Source organism: Chinchilla lanigera, unplaced genomic scaffold, assembly GCF_000276665.1.
Source record: "Chinchilla lanigera isolate Chin_1 unplaced genomic scaffold, ChiLan1.0 scaffold00001, whole genome shotgun sequence".
NCBI lineage: Eukaryota > Metazoa > Chordata > Mammalia > Rodentia > Chinchillidae > Chinchilla > Chinchilla lanigera.
The window spans coordinates 18847128-18865591 of record NW_004955402.1 but is presented as its reverse complement, the minus strand read 5'-3'; the positions used below and the strand labels follow the sequence as shown (position 1 = coordinate 18865591).

At 38.8% G+C, this 18464-nt stretch overlaps 1 protein-coding gene across 1 annotated transcript in view; it reads right to left on the bottom strand.

The window, feature by feature from the left end:
* The window catches only part of Dsg2 (desmoglein 2), a gene marked incomplete at its 5' end in the record, with an annotated part of 49789 nt that overhangs the window by 10597 nt on the left and 20728 nt on the right, over positions 1-18464 (bottom strand). Inside the window, 8 exon segments of the mRNA XM_005373161.2 lie at positions 4306-4533; positions 4805-4947; positions 9152-9417; positions 13491-13676; positions 13773-13910; positions 15929-16095; positions 16865-17009; positions 17131-17292. Coding sequence (XP_005373218.2) covers positions 4306-4533; positions 4805-4947; positions 9152-9417; positions 13491-13676; positions 13773-13910; positions 15929-16095; positions 16865-17009; positions 17131-17292 — 1435 coding nt within the window.

Sequence of the window (18464 nt, the reverse complement as noted above, 5' to 3'; positions counted from 1 at the left end):
GATGTGTTATTTTTGGTTGCTTTATTTATTTATTTATTTGGGTTTTTGAGATAGGGTCTCACTATGCAGTTCAGGCTGGCCTTGAACTCCTTTGATCCTTCTGCCTCAGCCTCCTGAGTGCTGGGTTTACAAGTGTGCACCACCACGCCCAGCTGATTGTTTCTTATGAAGTAAGAAATAGTTTCTCATTTTAAATTCTAATTTTATGCTCAACATCATTAGTCATTCGAGAAATGCAAATTAAAACAACACTGAGATTCCATCTCACCCCAGAAAGAATGGCTATCATCAAGAAATCAACCAATAACAAGTGTTGGAGAGGATATGGGGAAAAAGGAACCTTACTCCACTGCTCGTGGGAGTGTAGATTGGTGAAACCACTGTGGAAATCAGTTTGGAGATTCCTCACAAAACTAGGATTGGAAGTCCCATTTAACCCAGCTACACCCCTTCTGGGTATTTTCCCAGAAAGATTAAAGACATCATACCACAGTGATATATGTGCACCCATGTTTATAGCAGCACAATTTGTTATCGCTAAATCTTGGAAACAATCCAGATGCCCATCCACTGAGGAATGGATAAAAAAGCTGTGGTATTTTTATACAATAGAGTATTACTCAGCTATTAAAAAAGATAAACTTGAGGCTTTTGTAGGTAAATGGATGCAACTAGAGACCGTACTCCTAAGTGAAATAAATCAGACCCACATGTGTAAACATCGTATTGTCTCCTTGCTGTAGGAACCTGAAAGACTAGGTAAAACTCAAAACATAAAATAGATGATAGGAAAGGAAAGAAACTGCTCAAAGGAAGGAATGACTGGGATGAGGGAAAGAAGAAAAAAGGAAGGCAAAACATAAATATATATATGAATAGCTGTGATGACTATATTATTGTTGTCTGATGGTGTATTGAAACGAACAGTTAATGCTCACAATTTTTTATGTTCTGATCGACTTTGCATGCTTGTGTCTGGTGGCCTGAGCAACTGATTTGAAGGTAACAGTATGCAATGGAATTATAATGGTGCACTCCTACCATCTTGTTTAGTGAAACTCTATATTATCTCTAATGTTTTATTGAAGAATTATTTTCTTCTCTTTAATGGTTTCAGCAGTCTTTCATTCTTACATCTGATAATCTGAGCAATGTAATTGAGGATAGCCATATGCAATGTAACAACCACTGTTGATTTGTATTAATTTGTTTTGAGACCCTGTATCACTTTGAATGTTCTTGCTTTGATTTGTTTATGTTCGTGATACTGGTATGCTGCTAGGTTTTACTTTTTGTTTGTTTCCCATGTACTACTCTCCTTAAAATTAAAAAAAAAAATTCTAAATTTTATGGAATATGGTCTGTGTGGTTAGAAACACGCATCTAAAATGACCTCTTAGGCTCTGGGGGATTTATCTAAGGAGTACAAACTCAGGCACGCCTGGCCCAAAAGATTGCAACTATGAGGTGTGGAGAAAGAGGATTCCATAACCCACACTTTCTTCTCTGCTGCTGCATAATAAGGTGGGCCAGCGCCTCAGACTCATCAAATCAATGCATGATGGACTCTGAGGGGGTAAATGAGGTGAAGAAGGGGATTTCTACTCTATCAGCTACCATTTTAGGGAGAAGAAGCTTGACAATACAATAAATGTTTTGTATTCTTTGCATTGTAGGCAGTGAGTACAAGAGCATCTGACTTATTTGCCTATGGAATATTCTGTATTTAAACATTTTCCCCGGGAGATGAAAATAGATGGAAGCTACTGCTTATCCTGGAGGTGACTGGTCACCTTCTTACATAACCATGAAGGAAGCCTGGGTTACAGAACGCTCTTTCTCTCAACTGCATAACCACACGAAGAGCAATCTCAGGGACTTCTGGTTACAACTCGATAACACAGGTCCTGCCGAGTTTTATGTTCCTAAAACACACAACCTAGGAACCACGCAAGCTGAAACACAGCACAGACCCGGCCAGGAGAGCGGTGAGAGCCAAACGGCCTGGGCCAAATCCCAACTCCAGCTCTTAATACCCGTGGTCCTGGGAATGGGTGAGCCTTGCCGTGTCTCTCCTTCCCTTTCTATCTGATGATCATAATATCAAACTTCTAGAGCTGTCAGTATTAAAAAGGGTTTAAGACAATGTCCAGCAAACTCTAAGCCCCACATATTTCTTAGAGAAGGTAAATCTGTCTTGGGATTTCAGCACATTCAATACAAAATTCATTTACATATCTTGCTCATACAAAGGCAAACTCCATCAAACATTTATCCTGGTGGGAATCCCAGACCTCCCTGATTATAAGCTGAATACTTCCCAGGTTCTGAGGCCTATTATGAAGAACCACCTGGATCCTGGACCCAGGGATCACACCCCCTGAAAATGTGATCTTAAGGAACCTCAACTGATCACAGCGGTGACTGTCCTCCTTCCCAAGGAGGCCCATCTTGGCTAACCGTAAGTATAGCTGACTGCTTTAAGAGAGCACAGTGCTATGGTTTATGTCTAGATGTCCCCCACAAAGCCCCAAGCAGTCATAGTGGGGTTTTTCAGAGGTGGCTGGATCTAGAGTGTGCGGTGCTGGGATCAAGGGTGTGTGATTACTCAATCAGTCCACTGATTGGTTTGGCATAGTTCTCGCTATAATTAAGGGTGTGAGTGCTATAGCCACCCTAGGGCGGGTAGCCTGCATAAAATATAAGGGACAGAAAGAGGCTCTCACCTGCCTGTTTGCCATGGACTATTTCTCCTCTTCGATGCCCTCTGCCAAGCTGCCCCACCTTGGAGCCCGCCAACTTTGGACTGAAACCTCTACAAACAGCCAAAAAATCCCTTTCCTCCTTTACCGTTGGGGGTCAGCTATTTTGTCTCAGCTATTTTGTCTCAGCAACGAGAAAAGTAATTAAGACATACATAAGACCAAGAAGACCTGCCATCAGACAAACGAATACTTAAACCAAGCATACTTTTTAAATATTTTTGTGTTGTCAGGAATTTATTAATATTTGTTCTACTATGTTTACAAAATGTCTAGGAAAAGCAGTAGTCCTGTTAGCACGACAGCTTTGTAACTCCAACTTAAAATGTGTGACTCTAATACTGACATAGATTTATAGCTGTAGGCTGAAATGTCACTATTTTTTTGTCGAGTATTAACGCTGAGAGAATTCTAGGTTCAATACACTTATATGTTTAATTTATTGGACGATTTTATATATTGATTGATTGACTGAGACAGTGTCTCTCTAAGTAATTTAAGCTAGCCTTGAACCTGTGGCAATCCTCAGCCTCTACCTCCTGAGTGCTGGGATGTTCTACCATGCCCAGCTAATTTATTGGAATTTATGAGGAACATGGGGAAGATTGAGGAATATGGGGAAGATTGAAGTATGAGGAACATGGGGAAGATTTACTTGTCAATTCAGACCACTGAAATATTTAAAGAAAAGAAAGCCAAATATACTAAATTTATAATGCAGTTTGGAATGTAGAAGGTATTTAACTTATCAGTTGGCTCAAACATTATTCAAAGCACTTAAAATGATTGCAAACATTTGCCAGATGTAAAATACCATATTAATCCTATAAACTAAGCTTGAGGACTGTGTTTGAAACTTTTCTGAAGTAAACACTGACTGTTTAAAACAAGTCATCTGGAGAGACATTTCCCCCTTCAGGACCATCCTACAGGTCACACAAAGGCTCACATGAACAGGTGGGCCACTTCCAAGACAGGGACGTACGGATGCGTCCATGGCCACTGGCGTGTGGGGATCAGACAGAACTCTTGTCATGCTGTCCATCACATACTGACTTTGAGCAGATTGCTTAACTCTGAACAGATTCCATAACTCTAGTTGAGCTAAGCTTTTTCTCACCTGTCATCAGGGAATAATATTAAGGGGTAAGGATTAAGTATGATAATGCATAAAGAGTGCCTTGATACACGTAGTAAGTGTTCAATAAATGTTATTTTAAGTGGAATTATTGTTACAATCCCTCAAGAGTTTTAGATAGTGCCTACTATGATTGCTGCACCCCGGAAGGCTTGCTCATCCTCAGCTTATGAGACAAGAGCTACCCTCAAAGCATTTTAGATCACTATTTTCCTCTCTATAGGCATGTAAATATTAAGGTACTATGCCCATGGGTTCTGAACTTCATTTCATAATCTCTCTTAAAAAACTGTACTAGAAATATAATTTATAAGAAGAAACACAACCTATATTATAAAGACTTTAGATATCCACCATGCTTAATATCTATAAATGATTTGAATGCAGTCCAATGGTTTTGCTTACTTTCTTGGCGTATTATTTTCCATTTTTCTGCTGTTCCAGGCGGTGTATCAATGACCGAGAAGCTGAAAGGCCAGCTGTTGGGGTACCCATCGAGGTCCTCCGCCGTAACGTTCACGTATGGTGCATCTTCACAGACATTCTGAACGGGGTTCACCAGTGTGGGACAATTGTCATTGATGTCTTCAACTGTGATAAGCACAGTGCCAGTGATGGTTTTGCTAGGATGATCTTAAAAGTAAGAATAAAAACCTGTGTGTTCTGGTCATACTACAAACAACAAGATACTTCGATTTCCCTTGCATTTTAGCATGGAGAGTATATGAAACACTTTGGACACTTCTTATCCTGTGTATGTCCCAGGTGTACGAAATAATAGGAGATGGAGGTAGTCCATTGGAGAGATCTGATTTTTAAAAACACATTCATAACAAAAGTTTCTGATGCTGGCAGATACAATCTAAATACATGTAATGAATCAAAGAATATATTAATAACTTACCTTGTGATATAGCCAGAATTTTTACAGTGTATGTACCATTTTGGACATATCTCGATTCAAAGTCAGGAATTTTTACAAGTTTAATTTCTGACGTGACTGAATTCACAGAGACCCAACTGTCTCTGTCTTCCAACTTTACATACCTGTTATGCAACAAACATAAAAGTAAGTTTTCATTCTGGGTGAACTCAGAATCTCTACAAATCTTTCAAACGTAATTTTTATCTCATCATAAATGTGCTTGTTACAGACATTTGTTTGGAATGTTTTTAATTCCTTACAACTATGCTAAAACTCCTCCCGCTGACTGCATGTCACACCGCCTTGGAAGCGTCCTTATACTGTCATGGACCCAAGGCACGGAACCAAGGGTAATTGCCCTTCACCGACAAATGCAGGAAGTTCATAAAAGCCCTGGGCTCTGTCCTGTAGTTTCTGATCTGGTCTCTCCTAATTCTGGAGTAAATCTTTGGGGAATAACTTAGTTATACAACAAGACAGGTACAGAAAAACATTCTTAAGTTATAGTGCTTATTGGAAAACACATTTGGATTTTCTTTTTTTGGTTTTCTTCCGGTACCAGGAATTGAACTCACGACGTTGGGCTTGCCAGGCAGGCGCTTTGCCACTGAGCTAAATCCCCAGCCCCCACATTTGGATTTTCGATATGTCAATATGTCAAACTGTCCACTTTAAAATTAACAGTTGCCTTAAATGGAAATATCTAAAAAGTTTATTGTTGGTTGTAAGGAACAATAACTTTCCAGTAGAATTCGTTAGGTGTGAACACACGCTGAAAAAAAGATTTCTGGGTTTCTTTCCTCAAAGCAGTGAGACCTCATGTGAAAAGATTCAGCTATGGGAAAGCAGGGAGAATGTCCATGTTGTATTTTCAAAAACATATGTAATTAATACTGAGTTTAACACATAAACTACGGATATAAGCCAAATATATGAGCATCTGGCTCTTCCAATCAAACTGTCATTTATTTTCTATTAAGTGACTGCTTAATGTCCACGACAATGGGAGGCTTACTTACAACGATACTTACGGTGCTATTTTTAAAAAAATCCAATTACACACTTAAACTAAATTTTCATGCCTCTTAGTATTTCTGCTGGCAAATGATACTACATGTGGGTTTTCATAAGTACTTCTGAATTCCATCTCAGAAAGTTCAAAGCTGGAATTTACTTGTCATTCAGTCTCCCATATGCATACTGATGCTGTAGGCAGAGTCTTAACTAATAAGATCATTCTTCATAAAGAAATGGTTTGTGCAGTCCAATTTCAGGGATTTTCTAACTGTTCTTTCCTGTTGTGAAAGTTCAGACACTATCCAAGTATTTAGCTTTCAGGGGCTGGGGATTTAGCTCAGCGGCAAAAGCACCTGCCTGGCAAGCGCAAGGTCGTGAGTTCGATTCCCGGTACCGGAAAAAAAAAAAAAAAAAAAAAAAAAAAAAAACCAAGTATTTAGCTTTCAGCTCACACATAGTAGCAAATATCCATAAACAACTGATAATGATGAATAATCAGTGAAATAGAAAATTATGACATAGGTGAGGGAAAGAGTTTTTTGCCTTTATTAAGATTTCAAAATAAGCTGGGGATGGTGGCACACGCCTGTAATCCCAGCACTCAGGAAGCTGAGGCAGGAGGATTGTTACAAGTTTGAGACCAGCCTGGGCTACAAAGTGAGCTCAAGGGCAGCCTGAACTGCATAGCGAGCCCTTGTCTCAAAAAAAAAAAAAAAAAAAAATCTCAAAATAGTAACTACAGATTAAATGAATATTAGGAAATAAAAAATTTAATTTGGCTGTACCTCCCAAAATGATAGCTTTGAATTGATTTTTAAGATCTGTTTCATTCTTTTTTTTTTTTTTTTTTTTTTTTGGTTTTTCTCCGGTACCGGGAACCGATGTTTCATTCTTTTTTATTTGTTTTTTAAGGTTTCTCTTTATCAGCATATGTTGTGATACATAAAAATTACATTCAACCTGGGGAACTGGTGTACATATACATATTTTATCTTAATCATTTTTATTCCTTTTTTCTTCACTTTCCCATCTCTCCCAATCTCCAGATCCCTTTCCCATCTCCACAAAGTCTACCTCCCAGTGTCCTATCACCTATTTTTTATTTTGCTCTTGAAATTATTCACATTTTGGGCTTTTCATATAAGAGAAATCCTGCAACATTTAGCCTTCTGTGTCTGACTTCTCTCACTGAGTATTATAGTGTTAAGGTGCATTCGTTTTCCTATAAATGACTCAAATTTATCCATCTTTACGGCATAGTAGTACTCTATTGTGTAATATACCACATTTTCTTTATTCAGTCATCTGTCGATGGGCCTATAGGAGTCCAGGATTTAGCTACAGTATTATGAGTTGTGCTGATATATGCGTGGGTACGTGTGTATCACTGTAATACGATGTCTCTAATTCTTTAGGGATGATACCTATAAGAGGAATAGCTGAGTCAGATGGCATTTCTGTTTTTACTGTTTTGAGGGACTTCCAGACTGATTTCCATAGTGGTTGTACTACTCTATATTCCCACCAACAATGAAGAACAGTTCCTTTTTCCCTAAAACCTTGCCAGCACTTTTCTTTTATTCTAAGGGCCTGTAAATGTGTGCTAAAAAAGCATGTATGCTTCATCATTTTTCCAGCGAGAACACTTTTTTTTTGGTCTTTTTGAGACAGGGTCTCGCTATGCAGTTCAGGCTGGCTACTTTGTGGCCCAGGCTGGTCTTGAACTTGCAATGATGCTCCTGCCTCAGCCTCCCGAGTGCTGGGATTACAGGCTTGTGCCACCACGCCAGGCTGAGAACACACATTTTTAAAAATACATTCACAGTAACTAATAAAAATAGCAGTCAAAACTTAAACATTGGTAGGAAACAATTTTCAGTAGGTAGCCACCTATTGGTTGATGAGTCATCGGAAGATACAAACTTCTCAGTGGCCAGCATGAGAAATCATCATGTAGAACCTCACAGCAAACCCTTAGCTCTGTGGCTCTGTGAGGGACTACCTTGTTGGGTCAGAGTACCAACTCCCCATGATGAAGGTAATCACTGTGTACAGCAAACTTGTACTAATAAACATACAAAATCTATGACAATTAATTCTGCGGGATATTATACCCCACCACAGCTTAACAAAAGCCATAAGATGGTTTTAATGAGCTTTTTAAAAACTCAAAAAACAAAAGCCAAAAACTAAACCACTTATTTCAAGGAGGCTGGCTCTCCTGCAGGGAGAGCGGGCCAAAGATGGTAACCCAATACTCTGAAAAACTCTGGGAGATGTTTGTTTTATTATTTTGGGAAAAGGTTATTTGAATCTATGGCTGATGAGTTCCATTTAAAAGAGGTTCACTCAAAAGAAAGAGATTGTTAAAGAATGTTCTCCTTATTTTTGCCCTAGTTGTCCATGCTTCTAAAAGCAATGGTTTATGCGTGCTGGCATACAGGGACACACGTGTAAGGACAAACAAGCGTGCAGCCGTAGCATGGAGCAGAAGTCACAAAAACTGTGTGGGCAGCAGGTGGGACTTCCTCAAATTCAAGCCAAGTAACTGCAACTCCATAAATAATTATTTTGTAGAGAGCAATCTTTCCATGGCATAGCTCTCAGGGCTAAGGAGTTTACTTTGAAAATGTGAAACGACCACGCAAATTTGAGGGGTCTCTACGGAATGCACACAGGAAACAACCCAGTCCCTTCAGGTATTTGATAAGTGTAGTAAAGGTCTCCATGATCAAGAAATGATCAAGACCATTAAATGAGCTTGATTAAATAATCAAGAAGACCATTTTTTAAAAAATCATCCATCCCTGAACCAAAAAGCATGGTTTAAAATGAAGATTAGTTCTCAAGTTTTATTTGTGAATAGAATTCGTTTTTCCATAGTAAATTACATGAGAGAACTACTGCTTTTAACCAAGCTTATGTAAAGTAGAATTTGTGGCAAACTTGATCTGCTTCTTTCTGCTTTCCAGTATTCTTAACAAATAAGACAGACTTTGGAGAGTTGGTTTTCTTTTCCCTCAAAACTTCCCCTTTTCTGCTTTTCAGCTCACTCTAGCCACAACTGTTTCTGTGGCAAGGAGCCTCGCCTCATCCCCAAACACAGGCTGCTGAAGGAAGAAGGTTCTGGAAAATCCCGCCTCATCTTGCATTCTCAGGCATACCTTTGGGAAATTTAATCTATAGAACTTTGGTGAACTACACTGTTGGCGTGTGAAGAAATAAGGTGCTGAAGTCTCACTATTAATTTTGAAAATAGGTACTTAAAGTAATTTAAAATGAGGAAGTATATTTGTAATATTTTCTTACTTTACATCAGCAGGTTGTCCAGTGTCTTCATCAAAAACTTGAAATTTTGCAATTGATAGGCCTTGGCTTGACAGATCCATTCCTTCGCTAGCACGAACTGAAATTGTGCTGCTTTTGAAATGAATGCCTTCTTTCACATTTTTCACCTTTACTTTGATAGGAACGGGTGTAGGTTTATACTTATTCCTAATTGATTTGTGAAAAGCTGCTTTATTAGTGACAATAATACTGAAGTCAAGATTCTTCATGGTTTCATAATCTACTTCCTGGAAAGGCAAAATCAAAGAGGAATCTTTTTAACAGAGAAAATCACTACAACATAGAGTGTGTGCATGCACGCGCGCACACACACACACGCTTTTAATGTTAAATACAATAACTTGATGTGTGGTTATTCCAATTCTTATTGATACCAAGTAATTAAAAATGCTCTGCCAATAACTTAGATATTCATAAATGTTAAGGATGCTTAAAGAGAATTCCCAATTTATTTTTCTAAAGGTCAAAATTATTTGCAAAAGCATGCATTTTTATCTTAGCATGCCAAAGTGGAATGGGAACATTAATGAACATTCAATAAAAATTAGTATTCCTTAAAATGTGTTCCATGGATTTGCATTGCCACCTCTGTGTCCTTAAATAGATTTACCCTGTACATTAACATATCGAAAAACTGAGAATTTCTGTAGTAAAGAAAAAACCCAGGGATTTTCAAATGTATTTAAACAAAAAACCTAGTCCTTCCTTCTGTAGCAGGTATTTATTAAAATATGTTTTGCTGTTCATTCATTAAGAGACTAGGTTCTTTTAAAATAGCTTTTTTGCAAATTGTGGTATTTATCACGCCTATTTGATACAAGCCAATTATCACTGTACACATATTTTAGTTTCAATTCTTCCATTTTCTTTTATAAGAATTTCTATAATAATTTATATTTACATATAATTAATTTACTTAGCCATTCTGTTGCTAAGCATTTGGGTTATTTGCAATTTTTAAATACGCTCTGAATGTTTTTATACAGCTTAGTTTTCCTCTGTTGACCTATATCCTATTCGTGAAACAATCACCTAGTCAAAGTTTAGTATCTGGTACTATTCTTCTATTGCTTTTTAATACTAGTGTCTCTGACTATTTAGATGGACAGGTCATTTTTGCTTGTTTGTTCAGCATAAGATTAAATACATTACATGTGTTTACATGAATTCTAGCAAAGCTCTTCACTTGTCTCGGGAATGATTTACTACGGATTCTGCTGTTCTCTGGGTCAAGTTCTGCACCCACAACCATTTCTTCTGCCTCCTTTAAATATGGATCACTGAGGTGTTGAGATCAGGACACAACAGAACAGTTAGACAAATTAAATCCTTTGTGATTGTAAAATCTTGGTGAAAGTGCTTTTAAACCGTTCTTGCACGGGCTGGGGATGTAGTTCAGTGGTATAGTGCCTGCCTGGTAAGGGCAAGGTCCTGAGTTCAATTCCCAGTACCCCCCCAAATGTTCTTGTAGCTGGCACATCTGTTTTGATGCTGCTATGTTAACTGGATGAGGAATAAAATCTCCCTGCTAGCTCTCACTAGCATTCAAAGGTAAAGACAATGTGAAAAAGCTAGTTTCTGGGGCCATAAATACTGTTTCAGTGCTTGTCATCAATAACCACAATGCTCCAGACAGTAGGGAAATCTTTCAGCATCAGGAACATGATATGAGGACAAATACTGCCCCTTTTTATAACTCTATTAATGTTTTTTACCATTTCCATATTTGCTATTTTCAACAGCATTAGAAAGAATAGCATTAAATGTGTTAATTTGTCAGCAAAGCAATGGATTTTTCTCTTGTGATGACTTACTGTCCCCATTACTGTATTTTACAACCTCTGCTCATCTCCTTTATCTTATTTTGAGAGCTTTGCTGAGATACAATTCACACACAATAAAAACCACCTATGTCATGTTTACAGCACGATGACCTAATGTTTGCAATCCTGACGACAGCCCAGTTTCAAATACATCCATCATTCCGAAAAGTTCCTCTGTGCAAATTTGTGGTCAACCTCCCTCACATTTCCAGCCCCAACCAACCACTGACCTGTTTTCTATCTCCATTGTTTTGTCTTTTTTTTTAGAATCTTTCCATAAATGCAGTCCTATAATACACAGAATTTTATATCTAGCTTCTTCCACACAGCATAAATGTTTCTGAAGTCGATCTACATTGTAGCATACTGTCAATACCCCATCCCTTTTTATTGTTCAGTAGTATTCTGTTGTGATGACCATTTTATCTACTGCACTTATGGGTTCACAGACATCTGCTACCAGATTTTCACTATTATGGATAACGCAGCTATGAACATTTGTTGTAAGTCTTCACGTATATATGTTTTTATTTTACTTGGGTGAATACTTATGGATATGATTTCTGGGTCATAGGGTAACTACGCTACGTTTAAATTTTTAAAAAATTCTGCCAAACTGGCTATGTGATGTTTTATTTCCGCAGCCCTACAGAAAGGTCTCAGTTTCTTTATACTCTTGCCAATACTAGGTGGTGTCAATCTTTTTGACTGTCCTGGATTGAATGCTTGTATTCCTATAAAATTCACGTCCTCAAATCTCAACCCCCAAAATGATGATCTTGAGCAAAGAGGCCTTTGGGAGCTGTCAGCCCTCAGAATGGAATCGATACTCCTCCAAAAGTGGCCTCTGGACCCCACCGGCATCAGGTGCTGTGTGAGAACACAGAATGAAGCCACTGAGTATGAGCCCGAAAATGGCTCTCACTGAACCTGCTTAGGTCGTGGACTTCCAGGCCTCAAGAGCTGTAAGGAATACATTCCTGTTGTTTATGAGGTACACAGTTCGTGGTATCTTATTACAGCGCCCCAAACAGAGCAAGACAGATTTTAACCATCTTTGTATGTATATGGTGGTCGTTTTTATGGTTTTATATTAACCTTTCTCTACTGACAAATGGCATTGGGCATTTGTCACATTTAGTTTCTGTAACTTCTTTATCTAACTTCTTTTCAGTGACATCTGATCATTGCCCTTAAAATTTGGAAGCACTTCTTTATATAACCTAGACATTTTTAAAATCTGTTGTGTTCACTGTAATGCTAATTCTACTATTTCTCATCCATGCTACCCTTGGTAGAAATGACTATATTCCTTTCTTTGTGTCTTGTCATAGATGACTGAACAATGCTTTCAGCACCTCTATCGTTCATCATTGCACGGCTGTTTCTTCTCATGCACGTCACCGGCACTCAAACATCTGACAAGGTTTTGCCCAGACTGATGATTACAAATTACACCTATTTCTGTATAAGCAGATGAATTATTTTGTCTCTGATGACATTTTCCATTTTTTCAATAATTATAAAATGTGTCTTCCTTGAGGTAAAATTATTCAATTTCCCTCACAATAGTTTAAATGAATATAGTAGCCCATCAATAAGTGATGCTTAAAATTATTACTATGAAACTTCAAGGTAATTATTTCCTTTTCTGTTATACATTTTCCTTCTCACTGTTAGACTTTCATAAATTGTAAAACTTTGGTAATTGTTAGAATCACTTTTTTTGTCCGTATATAATTTAAAGAGGTACTATTTTGAAAGCTGTAGCTTTCCATTTTATTTTCAAATTTGGTAAGGCAATTACCTTGTAATTTTTGTTTAAAAAGTTCTGTGGGAGTTGTTAAGATTTAAACGTATAAGAAACGTATACTTCATTTAATCCAAATTTTTCTTCATTGATTCAATGACAAACAAGATTATACTACTTTGTTCTAAAATGCAGCCCTCACACCATTTATATTAGAATCACAGATGGATATTTACCTAAAAGGCAAGCTCCTGAGTCAAACCTAGACTTCTTGGTGACAGGGCTCAGAAATCTGTATTTTTGGCATAAAGCTTTAGTGGGTAATTCTTAGGCACCCTTTAATATCGACTTATCACAGCTTCAATTTTTAGATGCTATTAGTGGTGTTTAGCATTAGTGTTAAGCAGACGCAGAAGCACCATAAGTAAAGGATACTCAACAGAGTACAAGGTCATGATATGCGAATACTCCGGTCAGGTACAGGCAGCAAGCAAGACTGGAAGTGTACTAAGCAATGACACTGGTACCATGATGACTGGCTAGGCTCTGAGTTCCATGATCTAAATTTAACCTACAGTGTGAGTACTTACTAAACAAACAGAGGGCCCATATCTCAAACAATTATAGTCCTGGTTGTGCATGTAAAACATTTATGTTTGGGTTCAAAATCTGTTAGCTCCCCTCTGGCAGCAACCTGTCCCACCTATCTGGAAGAGTTGTGACTTACCTTAACGAGGGTCACAATCCCCTCATTAGTTTGAGCATCAGTTTCTATGTGGAAATAACCCCCTTCATTTCCTGATGCGAACGTAAAATTCGCCAGCCAATTATCAGAGCCTACTTCATCTGCATCCGTCACTTTTATGCGCATAACTTCTACATTGACTTGGTTTTCTTCAACCGTCCCTTCGTACTGCAAAATATGAGCACATGGTTTTTAAGAATATGCTCATGTAATGCAGATTTCAGGTATGAGTAAGTAGATCTAGTTATCATAAAAGCAAGTTACCGCGTCATTTGCCACTACAGGTATATTGTCATTGACATCCAGGATACGAATCTGAACTTGGGCTTGGTGTACTGGTTTGTCTGTTATTTGTCCATCGCCATCTCTTGCTTCCACGGTTAAAGAATAGCTGCTGTGTTCCTGCAGAGCAAGGACAAAATCCACTGGGGTGAAAATGAATCTTTCCCAAATCTGTCTTTCTGATTTTAGTTCACCTTAGTATTAGAAAGTGGACCATAATATGTTTTAGTCATAAATAACCTCCATGACCTACTGTCTTAGGTATAAAGATGCTATTTATTGACAGTCCGAGCTTTGCAGATGGGCAGAAAAAAACCTCAGGGAGTTTTGACAAATTCTTAAAATTTGTCATTGCTGTTATTTGCAGGAGATGGCTCTCCTTAAAACTGTCTGCACAAAGAAGTGCCGTTCGAAGTGCAGTGTGTTTTATGTTGGATGTGATGGCAGGACTGTAGGAATTTATTTCTGTCCCACATTTTGCCCTCAGCTAAATGCTAAGCAAGAAAAACCTAGTCCTAAGAAATCTGGGCCAGTGAAGGCAATTTGTCCAGACATCCTTGGAGTCAGGACTCTTAGGGAATGTGCCCTACAGAATGGCTGTCTCTAGGATATCAATAATGTTACTCCAAAGTGAGCCCTTCTTTTCTGTATGGTCCTTTTACTACAGCTGTATTCCAGGTGACTGGACTTTAAGGAGCTGAGTGGCCAGTTTGTGGGAAGCGTGGGTGTGGCAGGGCCTCCTAGCACACAGAGGATGGCTGGGGCCCTGGGGCCAGCTGGCCGGCTCCAATCCTGGTGGCTTTGCAACTCACAAGCCATGCTGGAGACACACGTAATCCCTTTGGCCCCTGGTTTCCTTACATGTAAGATGGGGATAATCACTGGATCTGCTCACAGGGCTTCTATGTGGATTAAGTGAGTTAATCCATGTAAGGGGCTTAGGATGGCACCTGGGATGTGGGAAATGCACAGAAAGTGACAACTGTTATTACTGGGTAAATTTCCCACTCTTCAGAGACGGACCCTTGTTAAAAATCACACTGCTGACTTTCCCATTCTCATTTTATGTGAAAAGTTGTAGAGTAGAATTGTAGGAGTAACAGATCATATTCTTAATTTTGATGGAACTCAAACAGAATCCTTCCCATCTGAGCAGAGTGCATTTTCCAAGTAAGCTGCAATGCACGTGAATGATGATTTGTATTTATGACAGTACTGTATGGGAGAATCAACATTTTATTCTTGCACACACAAGTAGGTAGCATTAAAAAAATCTTCTATCGCCTGTTTTATTTTAAAATTTTGAATTTGAACTAAAACAGTGAAATGTTTGGGAGAACAATCCAGGAAACCCACCCAATTTTTTTTAAATGTCAGTTTTAAAACCATTTTTCCTCTATAAGAGTTTTTACACCTGAATTATTACCCTGCCCCTGTCCCCGCCCCCTACTCCCTCTCACCACCATGACTGCCACCAGCACCACCTGCTCCTTGTCTATGGCTTAGAGGTGGAAGACACTCCCGATGTCTCCCCAGAAAACCACAAACTGAGGAGCGTTGCTTTAGGACACTTAGTAAACAGAACACTAAGTGTAGAAGGACAAAAATGGTACTGTCTTTATGTAATTTAAAAGTTTTGAATAGCGACTCTCTAAAAAGTAAAAGGAAATAAGTAACATCAATTTTAAACAAGTATATTTTACTTACTGAATGATATACAATATTATCATTTCAAGAGATAATCGACATACAGAATGAAGATGAAATTCTATATCTTTATGCTAACCCTTCCAGATCCAGTGTCTCTGTTAAACAGCTCAACATGCACACAGCACATCTCAGTTCAGATGCGGTCATGACTAAACGCTACCATAGTGGGCATTACATATTTTTTCTAAATCTTTTTTTTTCCCCTGGGTACCAAGAATTGAACTCAGGGCCTTGTGCTTCCCAGGCAGGTGCTGAGCCACTGAGCTATATCCCCAGCTCCAAAATCCTTTCTAAAGGAGGACAGTTCTTAGAGTTATACTAGGGATGAGAAATACAGAACAAAAGAAATTTAGAAAAGAGTAATAGAGAAGGAACGAGAGAGGATAGTAAGGAGGGTAAAAGACGGGTGACATGAAACATTAACTTACCTCTCTGTCCAAGGTAATACTGGTTGTATAAATCTCTCCTGTATCTTTATTTAGATAGAACACTGGAGGATATGCAGGCTCCTGAGAGACAATTCTGTAGGAAATTTTAGAATTCATAGTGTTGGGCTCATCTGCATCTGTTGCTGTGATTTTCATCACAAGTGTATCTGGCATTAGAAAAAAGAGGGGTCTAAGGTAAGTACACTTATATAACTTATTATTTGATGTATAATTTCAGCTGTTCCCAAAAGGATTTTGGGTACTTAACAAAATTATGCACTATTTTACCATGATCAAAAATTTAGCTGGATGAGGAAGTTTGTGTGAATGGAGTAGAGGAGGAGGCAAGGCTGAGATCGGGGTGGAGTCCTGCAAAATTGCTCCAGAAGCCTCACAAAACTGTTCTAGTAGCGAATGCACAGATATATGGATGAGCCAATGCAGGGCTCTGATATTCATTAAAATTAAAGACAAACCAGAAGTACAGTTACTCTTTATGTTGATCAAAAAGAAATCCTACTTCAAGCCCTATAAACAGCAATGCATTGAATAATGTCAATAGGTTACAGTAGAAGTAATACAAGTCAGAGGTCAGTAATTATACCTAGTGACCAACAGCCAGCCACTTGTTTTAGTAAGTGAAGTTCTGTTGGAACACAGCCACCCCCACTTATTTATATAGCCTCTGTGACTGCCTTTCTTCCACGGGGTAGTTGCTATGGAGACGCACCTGTCACATCAATCCACCATCTTTTCTGAGGGTGAGAAAGATGATCTTTAAAGTCATTTGAACTTACGAGAAAAGCAGTTGTGATTCTATAGCAATAGGTTCATTATTATTTGTCTGCAAGTTAATACTCAACAGGACAAACTGGACGTACACAATGGGGGTAAAAGGACCTTGGCTATTCATTCATAAGAAGACAAGACTCTTACGTGCAGCACTCAGTTCTTCAATGGATCCAACAAAGACTTCCTCCGTGAACACAGGCTCATTGTCGTTGATATCTAGAACCTTAATGCGCAGTTCTAACGGCTTTTCCAGATTGTTTCCTCTTGAATCCATAGCGTAACCTGTGAGCTGAAATCATGACATAGACAATAAATAAGATTTATTTTAAACTAAGAATAACTGAACTGCTGTAGTATAAAAATCCATAAGCATTACTAAGGAGAAATGACAAATAAATGTAAAACTTTACCAGAAAAAATGGTGTTTCTTCCCGATCAAGAATGCTGGTAACATTCAAATCTCCAGTGTCTTTATTAAAGACAAATACACCAAAAGGAGGCTCTGTAATCCCTGTCCCAGTGTATTTGTATGTGATTTTCACTCCTCTTTCTTCTGCCAGATCAGAATGTATCTAACATAAAGAAACACAGAAGGGGTTAAATTCTTGATACTTGACATGTAAATATTTTTAATGGACAATTTCCTTCGGAAGTCGTCACATGCTGGTAGCGGGGAGGTGGCACAAGGCCTGTGCTGGTGATAGGGAACCTGGGCTCTCATCCTGTCACACCACACCCTGCGGGTGAGTTCTGAGTCAGCCGCTCAACCTCCCTCCCTGCTGCTTCCTTACATGGAAGGCAGGGAAGATGATGCCGCTTCCCTGTGAGGGTTATGGTGAAATTGAGAGGTAACTGGAGTTCATCTTCGAGATGGGGTTGCTCTTACATGTTGCACATGTGGTGGAAATTATAAAGACAAAATCATCTTTATAAACTCATATAATCATCTGGAAAGCATTATTACAGAGAGCTAAGCTAGGTAGAAATATAGGCAGTCAGGTAGGGCTGGGTCCTCAAGAGGGCCAAGACAGAGGTGAAATACATCTCAGCTGTGGCTAGAGACACATCTGTTAGAGACCAGCTCTCAAGATAAAGACGAAACGACCAGGACTGTATACTTCCTCCAAGGTCAAACACCAGGCCTACTTAAGCCCAGACAGACACCAGTCACCTAATGGGTGACCCAGACCTCCGGACTCATCATTTCCTAGAAGTCTTCGTTCTTTCCCTGCACCCTTGTTACGTGACTTGTTTCCCTACTGGATCACTAGGACCTAACCGACTATATTTGTATCCTTATTGGTTCGTCATAGCTGTAACTCACATTGTACCCAGGTGGGCAATGCTCTATAAAACTTCCCTGTAAAGTGGGGTCCTGGGGCAACCCATTCGGGCCCCCTCCTGTTCCTCTGACAATCCTCTTTCTGTCCTCTCATGAAATATCTTCCCGCTCTTAACCTCTGGTGTTCCTAGAATTCTTTCTTTGATTTTTAGAGAGCACGAACTCAGTGTATCAGACACCTTTCAGGTTGGGAGTTATAATATTCCCCTTATATTGCACTTGGAGGTTCTAATATCACCCCTGTAACAGTATGAACAAAGCATCTTCCAGAGAAGGATTTAAATAGTCAGGCTACTTCCCTGCCTGGGAAGATGTGCAAATCAGTAGTGTTTCTCACTTGCTGGGTCTTCTGAAATTATCACCCTTCTTCTCTATAAACATAATTTATTCACATCTCTCATT